This window comes from Carcharodon carcharias, chromosome 11 (assembly GCF_017639515.1).
Source record: "Carcharodon carcharias isolate sCarCar2 chromosome 11, sCarCar2.pri, whole genome shotgun sequence".
NCBI lineage: Eukaryota > Metazoa > Chordata > Chondrichthyes > Lamniformes > Lamnidae > Carcharodon > Carcharodon carcharias.
In genome coordinates, this window is record NC_054477.1 from 91050676 (window position 1) to 91077429 (window position 26754).

The following is a 26754-nucleotide window of genomic DNA, read 5'->3' on the forward strand; positions in this document are numbered from 1 at the left end:
GCTGAACAGACTGTGGTTGATGCTCATTATGGGTTTCAGGGAATGTTAAAGCTGCTAGCAAGAGCACTGGCTGTAATGGAAAGGGGGAGGGGAATTTATTTGAATATGCCCTTAGGCTGCATTGCCTAATACGACTTGTTAATTTAACCCTCGTGGTCCCCTGGTTACATTTTGCACATAGATCCAGCGTGACAAAGATTCTATTGCACTTATTGGTTGTCTTCCTTCATCACAGTGAAAGTGAATGTGGTTTATCCTGCAGGTTAAAAATGGTTAAAGGTATGTTACGGTTCTTTATATGTGCATTATAAGGTTTAATATCATAAATTTACCTTAATTTATGCCATACAATTCTTCAATTTAAGTTTCAGCACAGTGTTAAAGCAGCAAAATTAGTGTCTTCCTAATTAAAATTGGTTGGTAATAAACAAAGCTTAAAAAAGCTCTGTCGTTGTCAGGACAGGGAGATGAAATATATTGTTCATGAAACGAAGAGAGCCAGGAGGGGGTGGCTAGGCATGGTGTTAATTGGGCCCAACTGGAATTGAAAACTCCTGGGACTTCAATGCTCAGCAGTAAAACCTTAAAGCTGTGAGGCAACGCAGTCCAGTAGACAAACTCTGTTAATCTTTATGAATGTGAGCAGCTTCTGTCCATGTGGCAAAGCTCTGGTGAGTTTTTATTTAGAATGTGGGACAGAATCTTTTGTCTTTTCGGTTATTTGACCTTGGTAACTTTTTTTTTCTCGCTGCCAGTGCTGTGAGGCTCAGTTTATGAATGCAGCTGCCCAGAGTGCTGTTGGCTGGCTGGTCTGCCAGTATTGTTCTAATGCTCATTCCATATGTATGTCACATCACACAACTCCCCTTACCTCCCTCCTCCTCCTCCTCCCTCCCCCTCCCTATACACACCCTTTTTCAAGCACATCCGTTTGGTTTCTTATCTGGGAAGATTGAATTCTTTCTCTCCTGTAAATGCACATTTTAAAGTTGAAAAGCTGGAACTCGGCAGTGACTTGTATAGCCCCAGGCGAACGGACAGCACCAAGAGCTTGCACTGAATATCTTTGTGTCTCTTTATTTTCTCTCTCTCCTGATTTTGGACTCCTTGAAGTCTAAAGAACTAATCTTGGCAGCTGCCTGGCTTTTTACTGTTACCGTGGTAGCGGCTTCAATGCATTATAATGGAGCAGGCAGGTTGGAGTTCTTGTGCCTTATGTTTTTGGATTGTCAGTGGAGACTTTAAAGAAAGCTTACTACAGATATGAGCAACTATTTGTGCGCTTCCCAATTTCAGTCCTTTTTAAGGTAGGATTTGTTCATACAGTTTAAGGACCATTTTATGGCTCATTCAAGTCATTTTCTTAATTGGCCGTCAGGGTGGGAGAGATGCAGAACAAGGGATTGTCTTAGATGGTAATTTGTTTTATTCTAGTTTTGTAATGTGCATCTGAATAAAGCAAGGATAAGCTAATTAATTGGGGAGATGGCTGTAGATTTAATTCTTACAATGTTACAATCAAGTGTATTTCTTCTGTTTAAAAGATGCTAGTTTTCATTAGGCCATTTCTAATTCGTACTCCTAGCTATACGTACATGTCGGCTGGGATTGATGGCACAGCTGTACCAAGTAAAAGCACTTAAGTTTTAACATTTGAGCAACAGTGCAGAATTCTAAAGCATATAGAAAGTAAATGAGAATTTTATTTTGTCTCTGTTGTGATGTAGTTTAACATACCAATTTACTGTGACTTTATCATTTTTCAAGTGGAACATAAGATCAGGATTGGGTTAATCATTTGTTGGTAGCAGGAAGGTATTAGCCTCATACTGTAATACTTAAACGCAAAAGGTAAAGAAACTTGGCAATTCCTTATTAATCATAATAGATTCATTTCAACACAAGCATGCATCCCCAATTCAAACAGTATAGCTATTGAAGTATTAAATAACGAATGCACTATTTTGAAAAATGAAGCATTTTACAGATACCCAGTGACCCCTTTCAATGTATGGACAATGTTTTCTTTTGCAAAAGAATTTCTTTTGAAATGTTGTCCACTTTTTTCTCTATCTTGGCTATACTGTATAACCTCTTGGTCCCAAGTATTACCTTTGCTTATGATATCAGCACTATTTGTAGATTTTGGAGATTGAATGCACAATAATATTTTGAGCATTCAGGTAACTTTGTATTATTTAAGTTGATGGCAAAACTCTCTATAGTGGAAATAGATATTGTCTTTCAAGGTATGATTTTAAAACTTAGCTAAATGCATTACTGCTGTTTAAACTGGAATTAGCGCCATAATAATGGGCTGAGCCTTACCTGTGTCAGGCGGGCGCGGGCAGGTGCAGAGCTGATCGCCGCCCACAATCAGCTGCACGCTGCCATTTTACGTAGGTCAATTAAGGCCTGCCCAGCGTAATACATGTTCTGTAGCGCTCAGTGCTACCTCTGCGGGCAGGGAGCTGCATAATGAAACTTTTTTATAAATAAAGTGAAAAATTATTTAGGCATGTCCCCGCTGGGATATGTTTGTCAATTTAGCAAAATTTATTTATTTATTTTATTAAACCTTAAGGGAACTTCATCCCGCCTGTGGATGAAGGTTCATGAAAAACGCGAATGCCGCTTGGGCTCTTTGCCTGTCACCAACCTTAAGGTTGGACGGGCAGTGTTGTCAACAACTTTAATTGCTTTTTTAATGGCCTTAATAGGCTGTTGACGGTTTGGCGGGCACGCAGCTGCCTCCGGTGTGCATCTGCCGAAAGAAATATCGAAATAACATGCGATGACGTCGGGACACACGCCCAACATCATCACACATCATTTTACATGTCGGCATTTCAGGCCTGCCCCCTCACACTGACGGCAATATTCTGCCCAATGTGTAGCATGGTATGGTGCCTCAGGAGGCCAAGAGAACAGGATATTCAACGTTGCTTGACGCCTTGCCTAATGTTGCCAGATGATTCCTGGGAACCGGCAGGTGTTTGTTGTTGAACCATGTCATATAGCTGTTTCCAATTACAAATATCGTCCACAGTTTGTTGGATTTAAGAGGGTTTGTGTGCATCAGTGTAAATTATGTTCTGTTTGTTTAAAATTGCCAATGGACTGATTCTGTCTAGAATCAATTGTTAGTGTTGGAAATCACTGATATGTTGATTTCATCACAGGCAATAGTTAAACAATCTACAGATTTGTTTACCCTCTTTCAAAAGTGCACCTTCTCCCAGAAAAAATAGAAGCAGTTGTCAATTGTAAAGAAAAACACAAACTTGCTTTTCTCCAAGGCTTGATATATTAGAGTTGTGTCATCTCAGGAGTTTAACAACTATGTTTTGATTCTACCTGGAGCTTAACTATTTTCTTGGCAGTTTTTGCACAAAACCAGATGTGCTAAACTTGTAGTTATGTTTCCATATGACCCAGCATGACCTCCAAGATCAGTGGCTATTTGAGGGTGAAAGCAGGAGCCTAAAATTAAACCTAAAGATGCTAATGCATGATGGGACAGCATATTTGTTCAAAATTCCTTTTGTTGCTATTTTAAGGGAGGAGTTAACTCAATTAAAATAGTGAAGAGAGTGATTTTAAAGTCACGTCATGACATGCATTCACTAGGACCCCACTGTATAGTTTTGTAGTGTTCATTTTTCTTTTCAAATGATCAAATAATGAAATCTCTATACTTTTTTTTAAAAAGTGACAATTCCTATGAAATAATGTTGTAAGCGTAGATGCAATTTAAATTGGCAAATTTTGAGAATACATTTTGGGAGGAATGGGAACAGATACAGGATGGAAAGATCCTGAAGGATGTGAGCGTACATATGTATGAATTAGGAGCAGGAGTAGGCCATTCGGCCCCTTGAGCCTGCTCCGCCATTCAATAAGATCATGACTAATCTGATTGTGTCCTCAACTCCACCTTTCTCCCTACCCCTATACCCTTTGAATCCCTTATTAGTCAAGAATCTATTTACCTCTGCCTTAAAAATATTCATTGACCCTGCCTTCACCACTCTCTCAGGAAGAGGATTTCACAGACTCTCAACCTTCTGAGAGAAAAAAGTTCTCGTCATCTCTGTCTTAAATTAGAGACCTCTTATTTTTTAAACTGTCTCCTCCAGTTTTAGTCTCTTCCACAAGGATTGTTTCAGCATCCACCCTGTCAAGTGCCTTCAGGATCTTATGCATTTCAATAAAATCACCTCTCCTTTTTCTAAACTCTAATATATACAGGCCCAACCTGTCCAACCTTTCCTCAAGACAACCCCTTCATCCCAAGAATCAGTCGAGTAAACCTTCTCTGAACTGTTTCTAATTATGACCTTCCTTAAGTAGGAGACCAAAACTATACTGAGGCCAGAATTTTACCTTCAGCGTGCGGGCATGTGCCCGACACACCTGAACATAATAAGACATGTGATAACGTCGGGCGTGCATCCCGAAGCCATCATACACTCGCACGATATTTCGTTCAGCGGGCAAGCGCCGAAGTCAGCTGCATGCCCGCCGATAATTGAAAGGCCTAGTAAGATCATTAACAAGGTAATTAACTTGAAATTTATGCTGCCCGTCCAACCTAATGGTTGGCGGGCAGGTGAAAAGGCCAAGCGGCCTTTAAATTTTTAAGGAAACCTCATTCACGAGCGGAATGAGGTTTCCTAAAGCTAATACAAATTACATAAAAGCTTTAATTTGAATTTAAAAACGTCCCATATCATGTGACCCAATCACATGATAGGAGACATATTTCATTAAATTTTTATTGTTGTTATTAATTTTTTAAAAATGCCCTTCAATCTCCTTGAGGCAGCCCCATGCTTCAGGGAGATTGAAGCGATCTTTCGCGCGCATGCACGAATTGTGCACCAGGCCTGCTCTCCCTCCTCCCTTGCCCACATAGGTAGCACTCAGCGCTGCTGCTCATGATCCATGCAAGGCGGGACTTAATTGGCCCACCCACGTGAAATCATGGTGCGGAGCTGAGCCCGCCCGACAAGGGAAAAATTCTGGCCTTGGTGCTCCAGATGTGGTCTCCCCAATGCCCAGTACGATTGTAGCAAAACTTCCCTACATTTAAATTCCATTTCTCTTGCAATAATCAGCAACATTTAATTTGCTTTCCTAATCACCTGCTGTATCTGGCATTCTAAGTTTTTGTGATTCATGTGCTAGGACACCCAAATCCCTCTGTACCTTAAGAGTGCTTCAATCTCTTTCCATTTAAATAATATGCTGCTTTTCTATTCTTCCTGTATAAGTGGGACTTCACATTTTCCCATGTTATATTCCATCTCCCAATTTTTTCCCACTTACTTAACCTATCTATGTCCCTTTTAGACTACTTATGTCCTCGTCATAACTGACTTTCCTACCCGTCTTTGTCTCATCAGCAAATTTTACAACTATACATTCAGTCCCTTCATTTATATATATTGTAAATAGTTGAAGTCACGGAATCAGAGTCACAGAATGCAGAAGAGGCCCTTCGGCCCATTGAGTCTGCACCGACACGTGAGAAACACCTGACCCCTATCCCTAATCCCATTTACCAGCATTTGGCTTTGAATGTTATGATGTGCCAAGTGCTCATCCAGGTACTTTTTAAAGGATGTGAGGCAACCCACCACCACCACCCTGCCAGGCAGCGCATTCCAAACTATCACCACCCTTTGGGTAAAAAAGTTTTTCCTCACATCCCACCTAAACCTCCTGTCCCTCACCTTGAACTTGTGTTCCCTCATGACTGATCCTTCAACTAAGGGGAACAGCTGCTCCCTATCCACCCTGTGCATGCCCCTCATAATCTTGTACACCTCGATCAAGTCACCCCTCAGTCTTCTCTGCTCCAATGAAAACAACCCAATTCTATCCAACCCCTCTTCATAACTTAAACGTTTCATCCTAGGCAACATCCTGGTGAATCTCCTCTACACCTACTCCAGTGCAATCACATCCTTCCTATAATGTGGCGACCAGAACTGCACACAGTACTCCAGCTGTGGGCTCACCAAGGTTCTATACAACTCCAACATGACCTCCCTACTTTTGTAATCTATGCCTCGATTGATAAAGGCAAGTGTCCTGTATGCCTTTTTCACCACCCCACTAACATGCCCCTCCGCCTTCAGGGATCTAAGGACACACACGCCAAGGTCCCTTTGTTCCTCAGAACTTGCTAGTGTCATGCCGTTCATTGAATACTTCCTTGTCAAATTACTTCTTCCAAAGAGTATCAGCTCACAATTTTCAGGGTTAAATTCCTTCTGCCGCTTATCTGTCCATCTGTCCATTTGACCATCCTATCTATATCTTCCTGTAGCCCAAGACACTCAACCTCATTCTTAGCCACATGGCCAATCTTTGTGTCATCCGCAAACTTACTAATCCTACCTCCCACATGGTCATCTATGTTGCTTATATAAATGATGAATAATAGGGGACCCAGCACAGATCCCTGTGGTACACCACTGGACACGGGCTTCCCGTCACTAAAGCATCCTTCTGTCATCACCCTCTGTCTCCAACAACTAAGCCAATTTTGAATCCACCTTATCAAATTGCCCTGTATCCCATGTGCATTTGCCTTCTTTATAAGTCTCACATGCGGAACCTTGTCAAAGGCTTTGCTGAAATCCATATAAACTACATCAACTTCATGACCCTCATCTACACACCTGGTCACCTCCTCAAAAAATTCAATCAAATTTGTTAGGCATGACCTCCCTCTGACAAAGCCATGCTGACTCTCCCTGATCAAACCTTGCCCCTCCAAGTGGAGATAGATTCTCTCCTTCAGAATTTTCTCCCAATAGTTTCCCTACCATTGACGTGAGACTCACTGGCCTGTAGTTCCCAGCCTTATCTCTACAATCCTTCTTAAATAGCGGAACTACATTAGCTGTTCTCCAGCCCTCTGGCCCTCCCCTGTGGCCAGAGAGGAATTAAAAATTCAGGTCAGAGCCCCTGCAATCTCCTCCCTTGCCTCCCTCAGCAGTCTGGGACACAAATCATCCGGACCTGGAGATTTGTCCACTTTTAAGCCTGCCAACACCTCCAATACCTTGTCACTCCCTATATCAATTTGCACAAGAACTTCGCAGTCTCTCTCTCCGAGTTCCATACCTTCATTCTCGTTCCCTTGGGTGAAGGCGGATGTGATGTATACGCTCAACACTCTACTGATGTCCTCTGACTCCACTCATAGATTGCCTCCTTGGTCCTACTCTTAGGGCCCTACTCTTTCCCTGGTTATATTCTTCCCATTGATATGCTTAGTCCCAGCATTGATCCCTGTGGCAGCCCCCTAGTTACAGCTTACCAACCAAAAATTAACCATTTATCCCTATTCTCTGTTTCCTGTCAGCTAACTAATCCTATATCCGTGATAATATGTTACCCCTTACACCATGCACTCTTATTTCGTGTGGTAATCTTTGATGTGGCACCTTGTCAAATGTCTTCTGGAAATTCAAGTACACCACATCTACACTTTTCTCTTTATCCATGTTGCTTGTTACTTCCACAATAAACTCTAATAAATTAGTTAAACACGATACCCTTTCAAAAAGCCATGTTGACACTACCTGATTGCATAAGGGTGTTCTAAGTGCCCTGCTATAACTTTAATAATAGATTCCAGTATTTTCCCTACAATAGATGTTAGGCTAATTAACTTACAGTTTCCTGCTTTCTGTCTTCCTCATTTTTAGAATAGAGGATTTATGTTTGCTACTTTACATCTGATGGGATCTTTCCAAAATATAGGGAAATTTGGAAAATTGAAACCAATACATCTATTATCTCAGAAGCTACTTATTTGAAGACCCTAGGATGAAGTGCATCAGGACCTGGGGACTTGTAAGCTTTTAGTTCTAATAGTTTTCTCAGTACCCTTTCCATGGCAGTTGTAATTGATTTAAGTCCCTTCCTCCCTTTCGCCTCTTGATTTACAATTATTTCTGGGAAGTTATTTGTGTCTTTCACAATGAAGTCAGATGCAATTTTTTTTCAATTGATCTGGCATTTCCTTATTGCCACAATAAATTCCCCAGACTTACTCTCTAGAGGAACAACAGGCACTTTAGTTGCCCCTTTCCTTTTTACATTCCTGTAGAAACTCTTATTTACCTGCTTTTATATTTCTAGCTATCTTTCTCTCATCCTCTAATTTCTTATTTTTTTAGTCAGTCTTTGCTTTTTTTTATATTTTGTCCAATCGTCTGACCTGCCTCTAATCTCCATGGAATCGTGTGCTTTTTCATTTAATTTGACACCATCTTTAAATTCCTTAGTTAGCCACAGATGATGTGCCCTTCCCCTGGAGTTTTTCTTTCTCACTGGTATATATATTTGCTGAGTGTTATGACTTATCTCCTTAAACATCTGCCACTGCATCTTTGATGACATATCACTTAACTAATTTCCCAATTCACTTTAGCCAGCTCTGCCTTTAAATCCCCATAATTGCCTTTTATCGAGTTTAAAACATTATTCTAAGACCCACTTTTCTCTCCCTCAAACTGAATGCAAAATTCAATCATGCTACGATCATTGCTACTGTGGGGTGCCTTTACTATGGGGTTATTGATTAATCCTACCTCATTGCAAATTATCAGATCTAGAATAGCCTGCTCTCTAGTTGGCTTTTGAATATGCTGCTCTGAGAAAATGCCCTGAAAACACTTATGAACTCATAGGAACGTAGGAGCAGGAGTAGACCATTCAACTGCTAAAGCATTCAACTAGATTATGGCTGATCTACCTCATTGCCATTTTCCTGCACTATCTCCTTATTCTTGATATCTTTAATATCTAGAAATCTATCAATCTCTCATGTTCCAGGCTACCTTTGCCAATTTGATTCACCCAATCTGAATGTAGATTAAAATCACCCATGATTATCCCTGTATCTTTCTCACAAGGCCCTGTTATTTCTTCCTTTAAACCCAGTCCTACACTATGGTTCCCGTTAGGAGTCCTATAAACTACACTCAAAAGTGACTTCTTACTTTTGCTATTCCTTATCTCTATCCAAACTGATTCTCCATCTTGATCTTTAGAGCCAAGGTCATTTCTCTCTCTATTGTCTGAATGGCATCCTTAATTAACAGAGCTATGCTTCCACCTTTTCCCTAGCTTCCTGTCCTTCCAAAATGTAAAGTATTCTTGAATATTCAAGTCCCAGCCTCGTCACCTTGTAGCCATGTATCAGATCATACATATTTATTTCAACTTGAGCTGACAATTCATCCCTTTTGTTATGAATGCTACACACATTCAGATACAGTGCCTTTAGTTCTGTCTTTCTCTATTTTTGCAACCTCTAGCCTTATCTGCTAGCACACTCTTAACTTTGTATGCTCTGTCCCTTTCTGTTACCCTCTGATTATCATTACTCTTATTGCTAACTTGCTCTCTTGTCTTTTTCCCTCTCTTTAATTTATCACATCTTCCCTCACTTGACCCCTCACTCCCACTTTTTAGTTTAAAGCCCCCTCTACCGCCCTGGTTATATGACTCACCAGACTATTGGTCGCAGCATGGTTCATGTGGAGACTGTCCCAATGATACAGCTCCCACTTTCCCCAATGCTGGTGCCAGTGCCCCATGAATTGAAACCTATTTCTTCCACACCAATCTTTGAGCCATACATTCAACTCTTATCCACCTTATACCAATTTGCTTGTGTAACCACTAGCTGCTCATACTCACTAAGTCGAACCTCTTTGCTAGTTCCACTTATGTCATTGGTAACTATGTGGTCCACAACAACTGGATCCTCCCACTCCAACTGCATGTTCCTCTCCAGCCCAGAGCAGATGTCCCAGAGCACTGGGCAGGCAACACAGCCTTCTGGACTCTCGCTCATGGCTGCAGAGAACTGTGTCTATCCCCCTGACTATAATGTCCTCTGCTACCACTACACTCCTATGAACACCCCCTGCTTGAATAGCTTCCTGTAACACTGTATCATGGTCATGTTTGCTCATCCATCCTGCAGCCCCCACTTTCATCTATACAGGCTACGAGAACCTCAAATTTTCTGGGCAATTGCAAAAATTTTGTCTCCTCCACTTCCAACTTTTTGACCCCATACCTGTCTTGCTTGCAGTCACGCCCTCCTGTCTCTGACCATGGATCAAAAACATACGTTTGCATCCTAAGGGTTGTGACCCCCTCCTAGAACAAAGTCTCCAAGTAACTTTCCCCCTCCCTGATGCATTACATTGTCTGCAGCTTGGCCTTCGTCTCACTGACTCTGAGCTGAAAGTTCCCCTAACCACAAACACCTACTGTAGACTTGTTTTCCCTAAACCACACTGGTGTCCACCAGCTCCCACATTTTTCAGCTGCAACACATCACCAGCCCTGTCCTCTTTATGTAATTTTAATTAATTAATTATTTTACTGATTGTATTTAATTAATGTCTCCTATGTTGCTGCAACACATGGTAAAGGATTAAAGTCTTGGGGCTCTGTGGACCTCCTAGACAGGGTGAGAAATTAAAGGAAGTCCTGGAGCTCTGTGGACCTCGTAGTTAGGGTAAGAGATTAAAGGCAGTCCTGGAGCTCTGTGGTCATGCTACAGGAATCCGCATGGCACACAAGTCGTGTCCCCACTCCAGTGAAGGGCAAGGCCTGTGTACTCAATGGGGATCAGGCACAGCTTGGTGTGCAGGGTGTGGTTATAGTCTCATAGTCAGTGGTGTTGGGAGTGTCTGGCTCGGTATTGGGCTGCAGATGGTCATGGTCAGGGAATATATCTGCAGGCTGTAAATGGGAAAATGTAATAAAGCAGGTGTGTACTCAAAACTCTCATGGGGGAGGGAGGTCGCCTCTGTATGTGACAGTGCACACAGCCTCAAGATGGGGAAGGGCGCGATCCACCTGGGGCATGGGGACATCAACGGTGATGGGTTCAGGGGGGAGGGCTGGAATGTCCCCTTCAATAACAATGAGATCCATGGTTACTGGGGGAGGCTGGTGAATCAGCGGAGGGAGGTCTACCTGCACATTGTGAGGCTCCAGGAAGATTGAGGGGACCTGAACTCTGACAGGGGGTAGGTCAAAACTGATCTCAAGAAACTAATGCAGCAGCACTATCTTGAGACCTCAAAGTTATCTTGCAGTTCAAAATCAAATCTGGAAAATAATCTGTAAGGGAGGGGGCTGAGCCAGTGTGGGAGAAGCTGAACTCAGGGACCTTAACAGGGGGCATGCTCACACTGCTTAACGGAAATGGAGTCTGAGCTGATAGAATCCCGGAAAAGTTTATTAAGAAGGTGCAATTGGAGTCACTGACATTTGGATTGCTTTGATGTGAGACTGCAGGAGTCATTGGGCTCACAATAAAGTTGATCAATTTGAGCATTAACAGAGAGGAATGTGAGAAAGGAAGATGCAGCCAAACATGAAGGGAACACATATCCAGCATTCTACAATTATCATGGCTAACGGGCCAAAGGGCATCCAGTCATTCCAAAAGTGCAGATTAGGCATAATCAATATACCAGATGAGACATAGTAGGAGTGCATTAGATAAGGTTGAACATATCCTGGATGCGCTCAGGCCTCCTTCAACCTCTCTGGGATTAAGATTCAAATAGCTGAGGTGGCACCTTCATCACCTACATCTGTGAGTTAGCACCTCAGCTGGGGCTCTGGATCAGAGAAGAGTGAGTAGTGCAGACGCAGCTCTTTGGCATGATGGTGGCTTTCTGGTAGCCATTAGGAGATCTATTATAGCTGCCCATTACTCTTTAATCTGTTGGATCATCTGTCCACAGGGAGAGGGAGGATTGAATAATAGAGCATGCGCTCAATGCTGCCTTCTTGATGACAGTGATCTGATTGAGGAAGAGAAGAAAGGCATGGCGCTGCCTGGCACAGCTTTGAAAGGAGGCCCGGCCTGAGGACCATGGTCCAGGGGAGCCCCAGCAGGATCCAGAGGATGAGGAGGTCAGACCCGTCCTACAGAGGTGACTCACATGACCAAGGGTCTACTGAAGACACTATTCCTATCTGGAGATGAGCAAGAGACAATGCCATGCATGTCTGCGCTTGTCAAGAGATGTGGTTGCTGATATCTGCCACATTCTGTGGGAGGAGAAGGTGAGAAGGGGTACGCACAGAAACGATGGCTCATGAAACCCGTGTGTCATCCTCAAAGTGCCTCTGAGGAGAGATACAATGCAGTGCATAGTTCAACAAGATCCATCATAGAGCAGACCATTGGCATCCTGAGGATGCACTTCCGATGCTTGAACCACTCAGGTGGGGCTCTGCAGTACTCTCCAAAGAGGGCGTCCCGCTTCATCGCGGTCTGTTGTACCCTTCACCTGGCGCTTCAAAGTGGAGATCACTTGCCAGAGGGAGACATGATTGTGAGGCTCACAAAGAGAGGTAATCATATGGTGGGAGCTTGATCATCCTCGCAATAAGAGGTCACATAGATGCACATGCATGGCACATTCAAATGACGGGACCATTGTCATGAACAGCAAATGTATTTCCAAAGGTGCGTGATATATACAAAGAGTGAACGCCAATGACCCATAAGTGATATCAAGGTTTCTTAATCTTTCTAACCCTACTGCTGTTGATACAGTGAAGGCGGCCTGCTTACTGCTATTGCCCGTTGTCTTTGATGACATTGGCTGGTGTCCTCTGGAGCATTGAGGCCAGGAGGGCCCCAGCCTGCTTTTGGTCTCATGTTGTGAGGCAGTTGCACCCACCTCAGCCTCTGCTGCTGGAGGTGATGGGGTCACAGGCAGAGGGAATTGGGATTGGCCGAACACTCATGGAGACCCCTGGATGGATGGCCCCCGGGTTTCCAACTGCTGGCCGTCCTCCCTGTAGGTGCTCAAGGGGTCCTGCCTGTTTCTTGAGGGGAAGGGGCACTTGGAGGGAGATTGAGGTGTCCAGCCCTCCCCTTGCTTAGCCACTGATGGATCCCACCTATACCGATAGCAATGGAGTGAAGGTCCGAGCACAAATCCAGCAGAACCTGCTGGACCAAGGTCTCCAAGGTGGCTCCCATGGAGACCTGATGGTGCACGCATGTCAGAGCCGTGACATCTGACAGAACATAGAAGGACTCCTCCACCCTTCGCTCAGTCTGTTGACTGCCTCTCGCAGCTTTGTCTGATGTTCCACCGCCTGTCTTTGCATCTCCAGCATGTTTGTGATGACCGTTTCCAGAGGCTCATCATCTGACTTGGACTCAGCAGATGGCCATTCTCCAGCAGTCCTCTGAGGGCTAAAGACCTGGGCTGTCACTGCCTCTGACTGCTGCAGATATGTGTCTGTGAAGTGTTCCCCAGAATGTGACCCCGAGCCTAATCTAGACCAAAAGCCCACCTAGGTTTGTGTCTCTGTGCTGGTGGAAGGTGCAAGTGAATGCCGAGACAGGTCTTCTTCAAATGGTTCCTCAGCATCCTTCTCTGAGATGGCTCAGGGGCTGGGGCTTATGTTGCCTGAGCTGGTCTATCTGGATTTGCTGCTGTCTGTAAGAGGTAAAAGATAGATTTAGTTCATGAACAGGATGAATAAAACATTGCATGTCACTCATTGTGAATGTCCGGACATGATCAACTCATGGAGGGCCCATCTGTACTGGCTTGCTGGAAGAGGCTGATCTCATCTTCACCACAGGAGGTCCTCCGAGGACCTCCTGGATCCATCTTGCGAAAAAGAACCTTGCCGCACTTTTCTTGTTCCTTGGGGCCATCTCCGGAACTTCTGACCACACAACTGGGCTGCGGACAGTCATGTGTGTGTCGGGTGGCATTTAAATATGGCACCAGGAACTTCAACCCCATGAGGTGACAGCAGGTGGACAAATCAGTGCCCACCCTGTCACATGATTCAGCGAGCAGCTCATCTATGCATAATTAATTAAGTTTGAAGCAAAAGATCAGATGTGAGAACCTGACCCGCCGCCGATCAGTGGGAAATTTGCTGCTAATCACACCCGCCACCGCACTTAGTCCCCAGAGGGGAAAATTCCACCTTTTAGTTAAGGATTTTAACATCATGAACATGTTCAATAGAATGCATGAGAAAGGGGAAAGATTTTTTCTCTGCGGTAGAGTGCCTTCTGAGTCAGAGATAAGGGATCAATACAGTTAGAGCACTGAGATATTTTTTGGGTGCCTTGTAGATGGAAAGGGCATTAAAACCTTGGAGAGCATACAGAATAGATTTACCTGGAATTTGCCAGGCATGGAAAACTAATTATGAAGAGTGGCTCAAAATACTGAAACTACTTCCATGGAACATAGATTTAACAAACAATTTTATAATTATGAAAAATTTTGGTGGAAAGACTATTTCCTTGAGTTGGGGAAGGGCCATCAATTTAAAATTGTCATTGAGTGAGGAGACAGTTTAGGAAAAGTTTTAATTATAGGATTGTTGGAGCCTGAAATGCTTTGCCACAGCGAGTGATTAAGACAGCCACCATTGCATCTTATGAAAGAAAATTAGGTTAGTATTTGAATCATAGGAAGACACGGGTCCAAGGGAAGAAAGCTATGCAATGCAATTAATTTTACATTGCTCTTAAAAAAAAACAAGAATTGACATAATGGACCAAATGGCTGCTTCCAGTGCTATAAGCCAAATTGTTAGGTTCCTTTCTCAGGTCCTGAACATGTCACCTCCCAAGTAAAGAAAATAAAAAAAATAACAGAAAATGCTTGAAATACTCAGCAGTTAAGGCAGCATCTGTGGAGAGAGAAATAGAGTTAGTACATCAAATTTTCAAATAGCCGTGGAGGCAGGTTCAGAGGAAAACGAGCCCACAATGCCCCACAAACAGCTGGTAACTAGTTAGTCATCCTTAAGGACTATTAAGCTACTCTGCCATTGCCGGGTGGAATTTTCCAGTCAGCATGCAGCCTCTCAACTGAGACTGAAACCCTGCTGAGGGATGGAGACTAGGGCATCTGCACTCATCGTACAATTTAAACATCACCTCCTCCTGCAGTCGCAATTGGCAGAGGGCCACCGTAGGATCCCTCTCCATGGAGACAGCCTGGCAGTGAGGCCTTTTTGTAATTTTGAGTTTTTAAAAGTCTGCATATTGAAGCGTCCTCTCTTCTACCTACCCACATCAGCAGCTCCCATCTCTGATTGTGGGGCTGCAGATCTGTCAGCACTGGGATCCTCCTATTGGCTCTCCAGCCGCAAGAGGCTGCCCACTGTCATTTAATCGGACGAGGCCCCTGCAGCGGTCTCCTTGAAAGTCACTTACGGGATCTCACTGCCAGCAGTTCCAGATTCCCACCCAGAATTCAGCCCAGCATCAAGATTGAGACCCTGGAACGAAAATCCAGCCCATTGTTTCAGGTCACTGACCTTCTGGCAGAAGTGGAAAAAGTTAGAGATGTAAGTAAGTTTCAATTAAGTATGGGTTTGTAGGGAAAGAGTGAAAGGGAAGGTCTGTGAGAGGGTAGAAGACAGTAAAAGTTAAATTACAAAAGGATTCCCTTTTGTTCTCCCCCACACCACTCTTTCTACTGCTGGCTGACCTGCTGAGTATTTCCTACATTTTCTGTTGTTAGTTCAGATTTCCAGCATCTACAGAATTTTGCTGTTGTATTAATGAAAAGAAAGACCAAATGCATTTATGCAGTGCCTTCCATGACCTCAATGTCTCAAAGTGCTTTACAATCAAGGATATAGATTTGTGTAGTATAGTGTAATGTGGGAAACGTGGCAGCCAATGTGTGCACAGTAAGGTCCCACAAACAACAATGTGATAATGATCAGATAATCTGTTTTAGTGATAACAGTACTGCATTGGAATGTCAGCGTAGATTTTTGTGCTTAGGTCTCCATAGTGGAAGTTAAACACCCACAACCTGCTGACTCAAACACTGAGTATTTTACAAACTGAGCTGTGACACTGCCCTCTCCTTGTCCCTTCAGTTCAACTTCTAATGTACTCACAGCACCAAGTTTGCCATGATTAAATTACGAGTGACATTCTTTCAGACTGTTACCATTATTTGTTATCCCTCCTTGTCTTGTGTCTCCATAAGACACACTAGCTCAGATGTGTGGAATTCAGTACCCCTGAACATACAAACCAGCTCGACAAAACCTTTGTTCAAGTCTAAAGCGAAAAATTTCTCCTCGACAGATATTCTTAGTGATAATTTAATAGAAAATATCTGGCAGTTGGTCTCATATGATTCATTTTTTTATGTTCCAAGATAATCTCAAGTACTGCTCTCAATATTCATCCTTCTTGGAATTAGCATTCTCCCACTGTAAATGTGCCAACTCGTAAAAGGTAATTAATTGTAATTGCCTCAGCATATAACATGAGGATTCAGCTTTCTGGCTTTCTTTCCTATTGGTATGTCATGCCTCGTGCAAGCAAAGGCTGACAACCTGCCCCGCTCAAACAAGCATATAACTTGTCATTAGATGCGGTTGACTCCATCATGCACCTCCATCATCTCTCCTCATTTACCCAGCTCTGTGGGACTCCTCTTGCTAGTTTCCATTTCAACTTTTCCAGCAATGGCTTTTCTTTCTGCCCCTGCACAATCATATCTGGAATCCCACAAGGTGTTACTCCTTTCCCCAGGCTCATGCATATGCTGACTTTCAGTGCTGAATTAGGGGTATACATAAATCTGGAGACTGCAACAAGAACTGTTGGTGCTGAAAGAAGATGGGAGGTGGAAAACCATGTAGGCATAGAATTTCTTAGAAGGTAAGTTTTTTGATTTGTACTATCATGCCCCAATCTTGTTGCTGTGAGCTTGCACCAAAGCTTCCTAGAAGAGTAATTTCAATATGTTGCAGTGATTGTAATTAGTAAATCAAAGACCTTGTAAGTGGCATAGCCAATGATTTACCACATCTGTACCAATTAAGCAGAGCAATATTGACATAGAATCTGGAATACTAACTGATCGCTTTGTAGAAACTTTAGTTATAGACAAACATAGCTGCTGTGTTTAATTTTCAGGAACATTCTAAGTTACAGACTTTCTTCTTTACCATTGATTTAGATGATGTCATTACTAAGTTAAACTATCTAGAAGTTCTCATTTAACGCACACGGAAGAATTTGGACTTCATTTTGGCCATTTTTCAGGCTAGAAATGAGGAAAAAATAATTTTGCATGCTTTGTGTGGTGCCCAAGGGCAGCTGAAATCTGTCCAACAGCATGTTGCCTCATGATATTTAGGTACACCTGCTGGCTGCCAGGCATTAGGCCTCATACGTGTTGCTAACAAGGGGCCTAACACCGATTATAAGTCCCTCTTCGACTGCTCAGTTTTTGATTTCTTCTGAGGCCTAACCAGCGGTCCTTAAAATGACTCCTCGAGGTCGGCAACACAAAGGTAAGTTTTTAACTTCTCCTTCTTACTTCACAGTATTGCTACAAGCATCTGATAAGGTCTGAGGCCTCAATTTGATGAGTCTCGGGTCTCTAACTTCTAGTGCATGCTGCGAACATTTTGGGTTGAAAATGAGCCTAAACATATTTCTCCCCACTCTTAGTTCATTAATGGAATGTGCTAGCACTTCAGTTCCCTACACCATGCACAAATCACACACCAAGCCTAATATATGCTGACAAAATGCTTTGTTGGGATTCAGCTAAGAATTTAAAATATCAAGAAATAACAGAGATTGTCATTTAATTAATTACTCTGAAATCAAAGAGCCTTAATTTTCTGAAACTTGCTCCATTATAATGACTTAAATTTTCAAAGTGACGTCTGTCATCACTTGTGTCGCATAGTTTCTCTGCACTTTCGTGCTGTTTCACAGAAACCTTTGCTGAAAAAGTTGAACTGCTAATTATAGATCTTGCTTCCATTAAAGTTAGTAGTGAGATTGAGTTTGTTGAATTAATGCCACTGTGATTCCCACAGCCACTTAGACCATTGCTGCTGGGTGGCTTAGAATCAGTGAAGTATTCAGTTACTCATGGGGCTTTGACGCATTTGCTTGAAATTCCCACTAAATAAAATTACGTGTTTTTTTAAATGATGAGAGAGTTGTACACACATGCAGCTATTTTGTAACAACGTGATTGCTTTGCATGTCAAGAGATTGTACGCATTTACTTAAAAATGTAAGTCTAATATCAGAAGATATCAGGCACTTCCTGATGTTCAGCGTGAGTTAGAAGAATCCTCTTTCTTGCGAGTCCAGCTTGTTACAGGAAAGGAAATGCAAACAATTTTACTAAATACATGCAATCTTTTTGATTTAAGAGCACAGTTTGCAGGCAATTGAACCCCCAGCATTCAGCTAATAAAGCACCAGGCATACTATAAATCCCAAGTTTGCTTGATACTGCAGCCCTGTTTGGGGGAGAATGGGAATGAAAATAAATGTTATATGGAGGTGTGGGTTGTTTGTGCAAGGAAATAATGGCGACAAGTCAGTCAGTCTTCAACTTTAGAATTTTGTCTTTTCCATAAGTGGTTGTTGTAAACAATCTGTCAAGTGAAGTTAAGCAGACACAGGATTTGCACAACTATGAATGGCCTCTGTTTTAGCAGACTGGTGTCCTTTTGCATTGCCTTAATTATAAGTAACAAGAATTAAAGTAAGGATGAACTAGTTTCATTTCTATGAATATTAAATTTGAAAATGGGAAATTTGCACAAATTGTTCAGCTTGTTTACTTATATGGAAATAGTAAATTTAAAAAAAATATTTTGCTATGGGATGTGAGCATCACTGGCTAGGCCAACATTTGTTACAATTCTGAATTGTCCTTAGGAAGGAGGTGGTGAGGTGGCTTCTTGAACAATGTGGTGAAGTACACTTAAGGGAGGATCTTCTGGTCGGAGAGCGGGGGCGGGGCCTGCTCGCCGATGCGTAAAATGATGCGAGATGATGTCGGGCGGCACTTCCGATGTCACCCCGTGTCATTTCCATTTTCAGGTCGACGGGAGCCCAACCGAATCAGCTGTGCACCGGCTGACCTGTCAACAGCCTATTGAGGCCAATAATAAACCAATTTAGGTAGTTGACAGGGCTGCCCCGTAGGATTGGCAGGCAGGCCGGGAGCCCTAGCGGGCTTAAGAAAAAGCACAGGCGGGATGAGGTTTCATGAAAGTTTTAAAATATTTAATAAAGGTTTCAGTAAAAGTGATGGACATGTCCCAACTCATGTGACAGTGTAACATGAGAGGACATGTCAGGGAGTTGTAGTTATCATTTACTTACCATTTTTAAACTTGGAGCCGATCTCCCTCAGGCAGCACTTAGCCTCAGGGAGATCAGTGCGCTCTTTCACGCGCTAGCGCGAAAGAGCGTTCTCTCGGCTGAGGGAATCCCCCCACACCCCCCGCCTGCACAGGGAGCGCATAGCGCTTCCTGGTGGATGTCATGCTGGGTACCCCTTAATTGGCCCGCTCATGTAAAGTGGCGGTGCGCCCTTGATTGGGGGTGCCGATTGGAGGCGCGCCTGCCCGCTCCTGCACTTACTCCCAATGGGGGGAAAATTTTCCCCCTAGATTGCTGTTAGGAACGCAGGCTTTTGACCCAGCGACAGTGAAGGAATGACGAAATAGTTCCAAGTCAGAATGGCATGTGGTTTTCAGGAGAACTTGCAGGTAGTGATGTTCCCATGCATTTGCTGCCCTTGTCCTTGAAGATGGTAGATGTTGCCCTCATCCAGGCAAGTGGTAAAAATTCAATCACATTTCTAACTTGTGCCTTGTAGATGGTGGACAGGCTTTAGGTAGTCAGAAAGTGAGTTGCTCACCGCAGAACTCCGAGCCTCTGACCTGCTCTTGTAGCTACAATATTTATATGGCTGGTCCAGTTCAGTTTCTGGTCAATGGTAACCCTCAGGATGTTGAAAATGGTGGATTCAGTGATGATAATGCCACTGAATGTCAAAGGGAGATGCTTAGCTTCTCTCTTGTTCAAATTGATCATCACCTGACACTTGTATGGTGTGAATCTTACACGCCATTTATCAGCCCAAGTCTGAATGTTGCCCAGGTCTTGCTACATATGGACACAGACTACTTCAGTATCTGAGGAGTCACAAATGGTGCTGAACATTGTGCAATCATCAGCGAACACCCCCATTTCTAACCTTATGATGGAAGAATGATCATTGAATCAGCTGAAGATGGTTGGGCCTGGAACACTAACCTTGAGAAACTCCTGCAATGATGTCCTGAGACTGAGATGATTGACCTCTAACAACCACAACCATCTTCTTTTGTGCTAGGTATATCTCCAACCAGTGGAGAGTTTTCCCTTAATTCCCACTGATTTCAGTTTTGCTGGCTCCTTGATGTCACACTCGGTCAAATGCTGCCTTGATGTCAAGGGCAGTCACTCACTCTTGACTTCAGCTCTTTTGTCCATGTTTTCAACAAGTCTGTTCTTACGGACAGGGGAAAGCAATAAACTGAAAGCCCCAATTCCCCTGCCCTTCTGCCCATAACTAGTGCGGTTTATTAGTGTGCGGTCAATTTAAAAGTCACCAGCAGCAGACTGTCATGGATTTAAACAAAGGGGATTGTTTATTCACACACTCACCTCAGAAAGTCTAACATTACATCAATCACACATCACATACCAAGAAATATACAATCAATGAAGGTAGTGCACTTCTACAAGTATTAAAAACAAATAGAATAATTAGAAGTTCATGTGTGTTTGAGAATCCAGTGAAGAAGGGAGCTTTCCCACTTAGGAAAACTTCAGGAAAGTTCAGCTGGCTGGGGTAAGATCCAAGTTAACTGCCGGGTTCCTTTGAAGGGAAGAGAGCTCAGCGAGTCATGTAGACAGGCACTAGTGGCTGTTGTAACTGGAGGTCAGATTTTTTGGTGAACTCAGAGCTTTTTGGAAACAGGCTAGAGGAGACTTTTTAAAAGACCTTTAAGCCAGTCAGTTCTTGAAAGACAGGATGACACAGCCTTTCTCTGCAGCTGTGGTCTTGGTCTGCAGACTGCCCAGATCTCTTCCGGGTTTTGGAATAAAATAATTTCTGTATCAGAGAACAGTTTCAGTTACATGAGTGACGGTGAATGATACACAATAGAAGGCAAACGGTGGTCTTTTGCATGTCACTTGTAGATAGCTGGTCTCATAAGTTTTCCTTTGTTACACCACAAACCTGCAGTCATAGAGTCTAGGGTTGGAATTTTCCGACCCCTGTGTGGGGGACGTGGAGAGCCAGCCAAAAGTCATTGACTTCGCAGGGACTGGAAGATCCTGCCGGTGGGTGGGGTCAGAAAATCCCACCCTAGGAGTCTATTGTCCCTGTGTTTTGGAGTAAGCTTCAATAAGCGGTGTGAAATTCCGCAAAAGAGTGCTGTTTAGGCATGTCCATTCAACAAAGAGACTCCCGCCTATTATGGACTGATGGGGGCAATAATTGGGCGGGTGGATTTGTTTTACATTTTGTGGACGTGCAATTTTCCACATTGTCAGGAAAATGCCACTGTTGTAACTGGAACAGCTTGGCTAGGAGTTCGGCTAGTGCTAGAGCACGAGTCTTCAATACTGCAACCAGATTGTTGTCAGGACACATAACCTTAACAGGATCTAATGCCTTTGGCCATTTCTTGATAGCACGTGGAGTGAATCAAATTGGTTGGGGACTGGCATCTCTGATGCCATAGATCTCAGGAGGAGGACAAGATGGATACTTGGTACTTCTGGCTGAAGATGGTTGCTGTTAATCTGTTGTTCAGTCTGTGTTCGGCCTTTGGATGTGGGCTGGGCAATGCTATGGTGTGACCCATCAATCTCCAGTCTCTATGTGGCATGTTCTAATTGTTTTCCACAAATAGTGGCATGAACTCACCACTGGAGGATTAGAGAGCACCGCGATCACTTTATGGTGTTTGGCACCATTATCACCATTGCAGTGAATTCTGGGCCATGAATTTAAATACATTCATCTGGAATCAGGGTGACTAACTGTACCAGATTTTACGGGACTGTCTCATGATTAAGGCCTATGACCTGCATCTCAGGGTCTTTGCCAGGACACCCTTTGTCCACTGTCTGTGAAACTGCATCTCAAAGACTTATTGTGAGTCTCCTGTTTATTTTGGGTAATCTTTGATTTCCACGTATGGGTTGTATGCACTTGTGCATGTGAATTGTGCTTTCTTTCCATTGGCCCACTCCCACATTGTTTTCCCCAGTCCTCTTCTCCAGCTGCTATGGTCTGGACACCTCCCCACTTCCATGATCTTGCCAACACTACCAGTCTGATCCTACAGTCCTCCATGCTAAAGTGTTCCTTGATTTTTTTTTCCCCCAAAGAGTTGGTTATCCTGCCTGGGATATTTACAATGTAAAATGAAACCAATCTTGCTGATGTGCCATGGTGATGTAAGGTACAATGGCATAAGGCAGCATGAAATTCTGAACCACTGAAGCATATTGTGGTAAATATTTGAATGTCTAGGATTCTCCTTCAAAATATTAAGAATTCTGCAGAAGTGTTTACATTTCTTTCATTTGACACTATAGTTCATGTATTGGTTTCATTTTTACTCCTTTTCATCTCTTAATATTAATTCCTACATTGTCCACCCTTCTCATTTTATTTCTTTATTTCTGTTTTGCTTTCTCATTGATTTTTAAATCTTTACTTATTTCTTTGTACTATTTTGCGTTGCCTGTTTCCAAACTCTATCCACGTTTCATGTAAGCTGTGTAAGGCTTCCACTGGTAATGCTATTTCCCAGAAGTGTGGATAGGACACAATACAATAGGGCACAAGAGTATCTTCTGGGATGCCAAAATTAGGGAGACCTGTCAATATTAATCTGCCTTATAGCTGTCTGTGGGAATCCTGTATTCCCAGAACTAATGGAACAACTTGGATCTTGTACAATTATTTTAGAATGATGAAAACCAACAAAGTTTCACTGATGGTTAGAGATGCCCTATGCATCTATGCATGTTCCTTAACTAGCATCTTCTAAACCCACAACCTCTACCACCTAGAAGGCAAAGGCAGCAGATGCATGGGAACACCACCACATGCAAGTTCCCTTTCAAGCCACACACCATCCTGACTTGGAACTGTACAGCAATTCATTCACTGTTGCTGGGTCAAAATCCTGGAACTCCCTAACAGCACTGTGGGTGTAACTACACCGCATGGATGGCAGTGGTTTAAGAAGGTCTCTCACCACCACCTTCTCAAGGGCAATTAGGGACAGACTTAGGGATAAAGGCTTTCCTAGCCAGTGATGCCCATATAATGTGAAAGAATAAAAAAATGCATGTTCTCAGTGCAACAATGCCTATTTGAAAACGTGAATATTACAGTTAGGATTGTGGGAAAGGGTGTGAAGAGAATTCCTAATGTGATTTGGAAGAGGAGAGCTTCCAAAGAATTTTGATAAACAAATAGTAATGTGATGCATGCTGGAGCCTGGAATTTAGTACACTCCATCACCACCATTGAACATGCATACATGGTACCACATCTATCCTTTAAGTGACCTTTATGAGAGGTTCCTGTCTTTAAGTACAGTTAAGAGCATTGCAGCTCATGGTGTCTCTGTGGTGACAGGGGATGTTGCCTATTGGAATGGAAACTTAAAGGCCTATTCAGAGTCTGTACTGAAAAGACTTATACTATAATGATGTGTCATTTTTTGTTTGAATTAAAATACCAAATGATGCCAAAACATAGATACAATTATGTACAATGTATAAGTATAGTTATGTACAACATTACAACTAATGAATAATTTCATTGGATCAATCCTTTCTCTACACAACAGGCAAAATAGACTGCCTGAGAAATTGTTAATTTTGAGCAATATCTATTTCTCTCTTCACGGATGCTGCCAGACCCACTGAGAATTTCCAGCATTTTATGTGTTTATACATAGAAGCAGATTATAGTCCTGACTAGGTTAAATAATTAAAAAAAAATTAGGCTGCTGTCCCTGATGGAATCCACCCAAAGCTATTCAAAGAAATGGAGTTTGTGCTCTACAGGCCACTTAGCCATATATTTGATAGCTTGCTGGGGTTTGGAATTGTTTCTGTAGATTGGAGAGAGGGCCATACGGTACCAATGTTTTAAAAAGAGAACAAATTCGGAACTGGAAAACATATAGGCTCATTAGTTTGACTTCAGTTCCATACAAGTTGTTAAAGGGGATCTTGAGAGACGCATTTCACAACTAGCCGAACAGAGAAGAGGCCATTAGGGAATCTTGGCATGGTTTCAGAAAAAGGTTTCTCACCAATTTAGTAGAATTTATGTGAAGAAGCTATTAAGTTGGTGGATGTCAAAAGCCTGTTCAAGATTCTGTAGGTTGATTTGCAAAAAGCCTTTGAAAAGATGCTGCACAAAAGGCTTTTAAATAAGGTTGAGGCCTTCGGGACTGTCGACCATTTTTAGCATTGGATAAGGACGGATTGGTTTATGGTAGTCAAAAAATAATTATTAATGGTACTTGGCAGGAAACCCCAAAACATTTGCAATCAAATTTGTATCTTCATTGCAACATTTTTTTTTTAAATGCAGGAATTCTGTTAATATTGATTTGCCAACGACTTTAAGAGAATCAAAACTGCTCACTCTGGAAAAAGCTACATAAAGCTCACTTTGTGAGCGACCTCTCATAAAGGTCACTTAAAGGATATATGTGGTACCTTGTATGCATGTTCAATGGTGTAAAAACAGTTCTAGAAATATAAATACAAATTTTGTTGAGAGCCTGGCACTGTGAACTATTCATAGCCATATAATAAAATTCAATCAGTAACTTTTCTCCTGAGCTAAAAAGGCAGGTTTACATCTACTGGGTTCAATGTTATTCAAGGAATAAACACACTATTTCCTTGAAACCTGCCTGTTATAATGTCAGCTAAATAATCCTCAGTGTGCTAAGAATTACGCTAACAACCAGTTTAAGATTGTCAGTCGGGCTCGCAGTGTAGCGCATTTGCATGTAGTGGAAGCAACATATATTAATACACAGGGCCCTGTTCTTTGCAGACCAAAAGAACATGTACACACATTGCACCTGTTTCAGCTGAACAAAATGAGCGACAGCCATTCACTGACTCATTCTTAATTGCCTTGACCAATCTAAGTCAAGCTGCCTGGTTTAAATTTCAAACAATTCTTGGCAGTTGGCTGTCAGTTACCATCACTGGTGCATTTTCTAAGCAATGTCTCTACCAATCAGGGTCCAGTTGCCAACCAATCAGCACTCTCTTCTCATACGGTATAAACTGTTGTTTTTTCCTTTATTGGTTTTTTGTGTGCAGTGTCCTGATGAGTGCAAGATGAAAAGCTTTGACATGTCTCATTTTTCAGCAGCACTCAAGCCAAACTCCATGTTTAGGATTCAAGTTTTGTAACAATATTATAACTGCTCCTTCCTTAAGTCCAAGTTTGTGCAGTGGCATGCCCATTCGAGTTAAACTGTTTGGAAACTCTGGTGGGAATTGACTGTTATCTTCTTTGTCCATAGAATCAATGCTGATGCACTCTTTGAATTCACCTGACAGTTTTTCAAAAACTTTTTTATTGAAGTTTAGTGAATCTTAATTTTTAGCACAAAGAATTGCTTTCAAATAAGTTGTATCAAATAATTGTTCCTACTATTTTACCACACTTACCAATTCCATCATCTCGTTTGCCTATATCATGCTATTCCATTCCATCCTTTCCATTCCCTTCCTCCATTGCTATCCCTATCTTACTCCTGCAATCTCATCCCTTCCAGCAACCCCATCCTATTTCTCACAGAAACAATCTTTCCAGCCAGGGTAATTTTATTGTTGGGCTCTCCTTACCTACCCCTGTTTTCATTCACCACTAACTCTCCCACTCTGTTGATGCCACCAGCTACCATTGACAGCTTATACGCCCCATGTGCTCCAGTCCACCACTCGCCCTAAATGTCTCCACATGTCTCAGACACCACCAATAAATGAGCCCACCAATAGACTCAATCCTTAAACTGACCAATCAAAACAGCCTGGATAGACAAAACCTGAGTATTGTTATGATTGTTCTAAACCACCACCTTCTCAAGGGCAACTAGAGATGGGCAATAAATGCTGTCCCAAGCAGAAAAGCATACATCCTTTGAATGAATAAAAAAAAAAAAAATGGGCTTGGTCACTAGTGGAACCCTGTGAGGATTGGTGTTAGGACCTTTTATTAAGTTTCATAAACACAGGTTATAGGCTGGAGTTTACGGCCGCAGAACAGGCGGGCCACCCAGTGTGTGAGTATAAAATGGGGCGTGATAACGTCAGGTCAGCAATACGACATAATCACATCAATATCAGAAATTATGGAAGATGAGCAGACATGGAAATTGGAAGCCCACCCGCCATTTTGAAATTACTAATTAATGAGCTATTGAGTTGTTAATGATCCAGTCATCTGAAATTTTTCATTGCCTGCTGTAGTTTTCAGATACCTGATGTGAAAATATTTGGGACTGTTTTATGGCATCTTGTTTTATGATGAGTTGGCAGAAGGATGGAAGAAAAGGCCTGCTACCAGGACTATAGCTGAATGTAGCAGCAGATTCTGTTGATGAAGGTGACAGTGTCTACATGTTTCTTTTTTAAACTCATATTTTAAGCTTTTTGAGCCTTCAATGAAAAATAGAGGCATTAGGGAAGCAGGGGGCTTTGTAGCCGTGACTGACTTCATCTTCGTGGCATTATCCTTCTGTCACATGATATCCTGGCCTACAGTCTTGATTGGGTATGGAGCC

General features: G+C 42.5%; 1 protein-coding gene across 1 annotated transcript in view; it reads left to right on the top strand.

Moving 5' to 3' along the window:
* Positions 1-237: 237 nt before the first annotated feature.
* Positions 238-26754, top strand: part of LOC121283992 (protocadherin Fat 3-like) — a 619931-nt gene continuing 593414 nt past the window's right edge. Inside the window, exon 1 of the mRNA XM_041198874.1 lies at positions 238-279. Within this exon, the coding sequence (XP_041054808.1) occupies positions 270-279 (10 nt within the window). The 5' untranslated portion in view covers positions 238-269. The remainder of the gene's footprint in view (positions 280-26754) is intronic.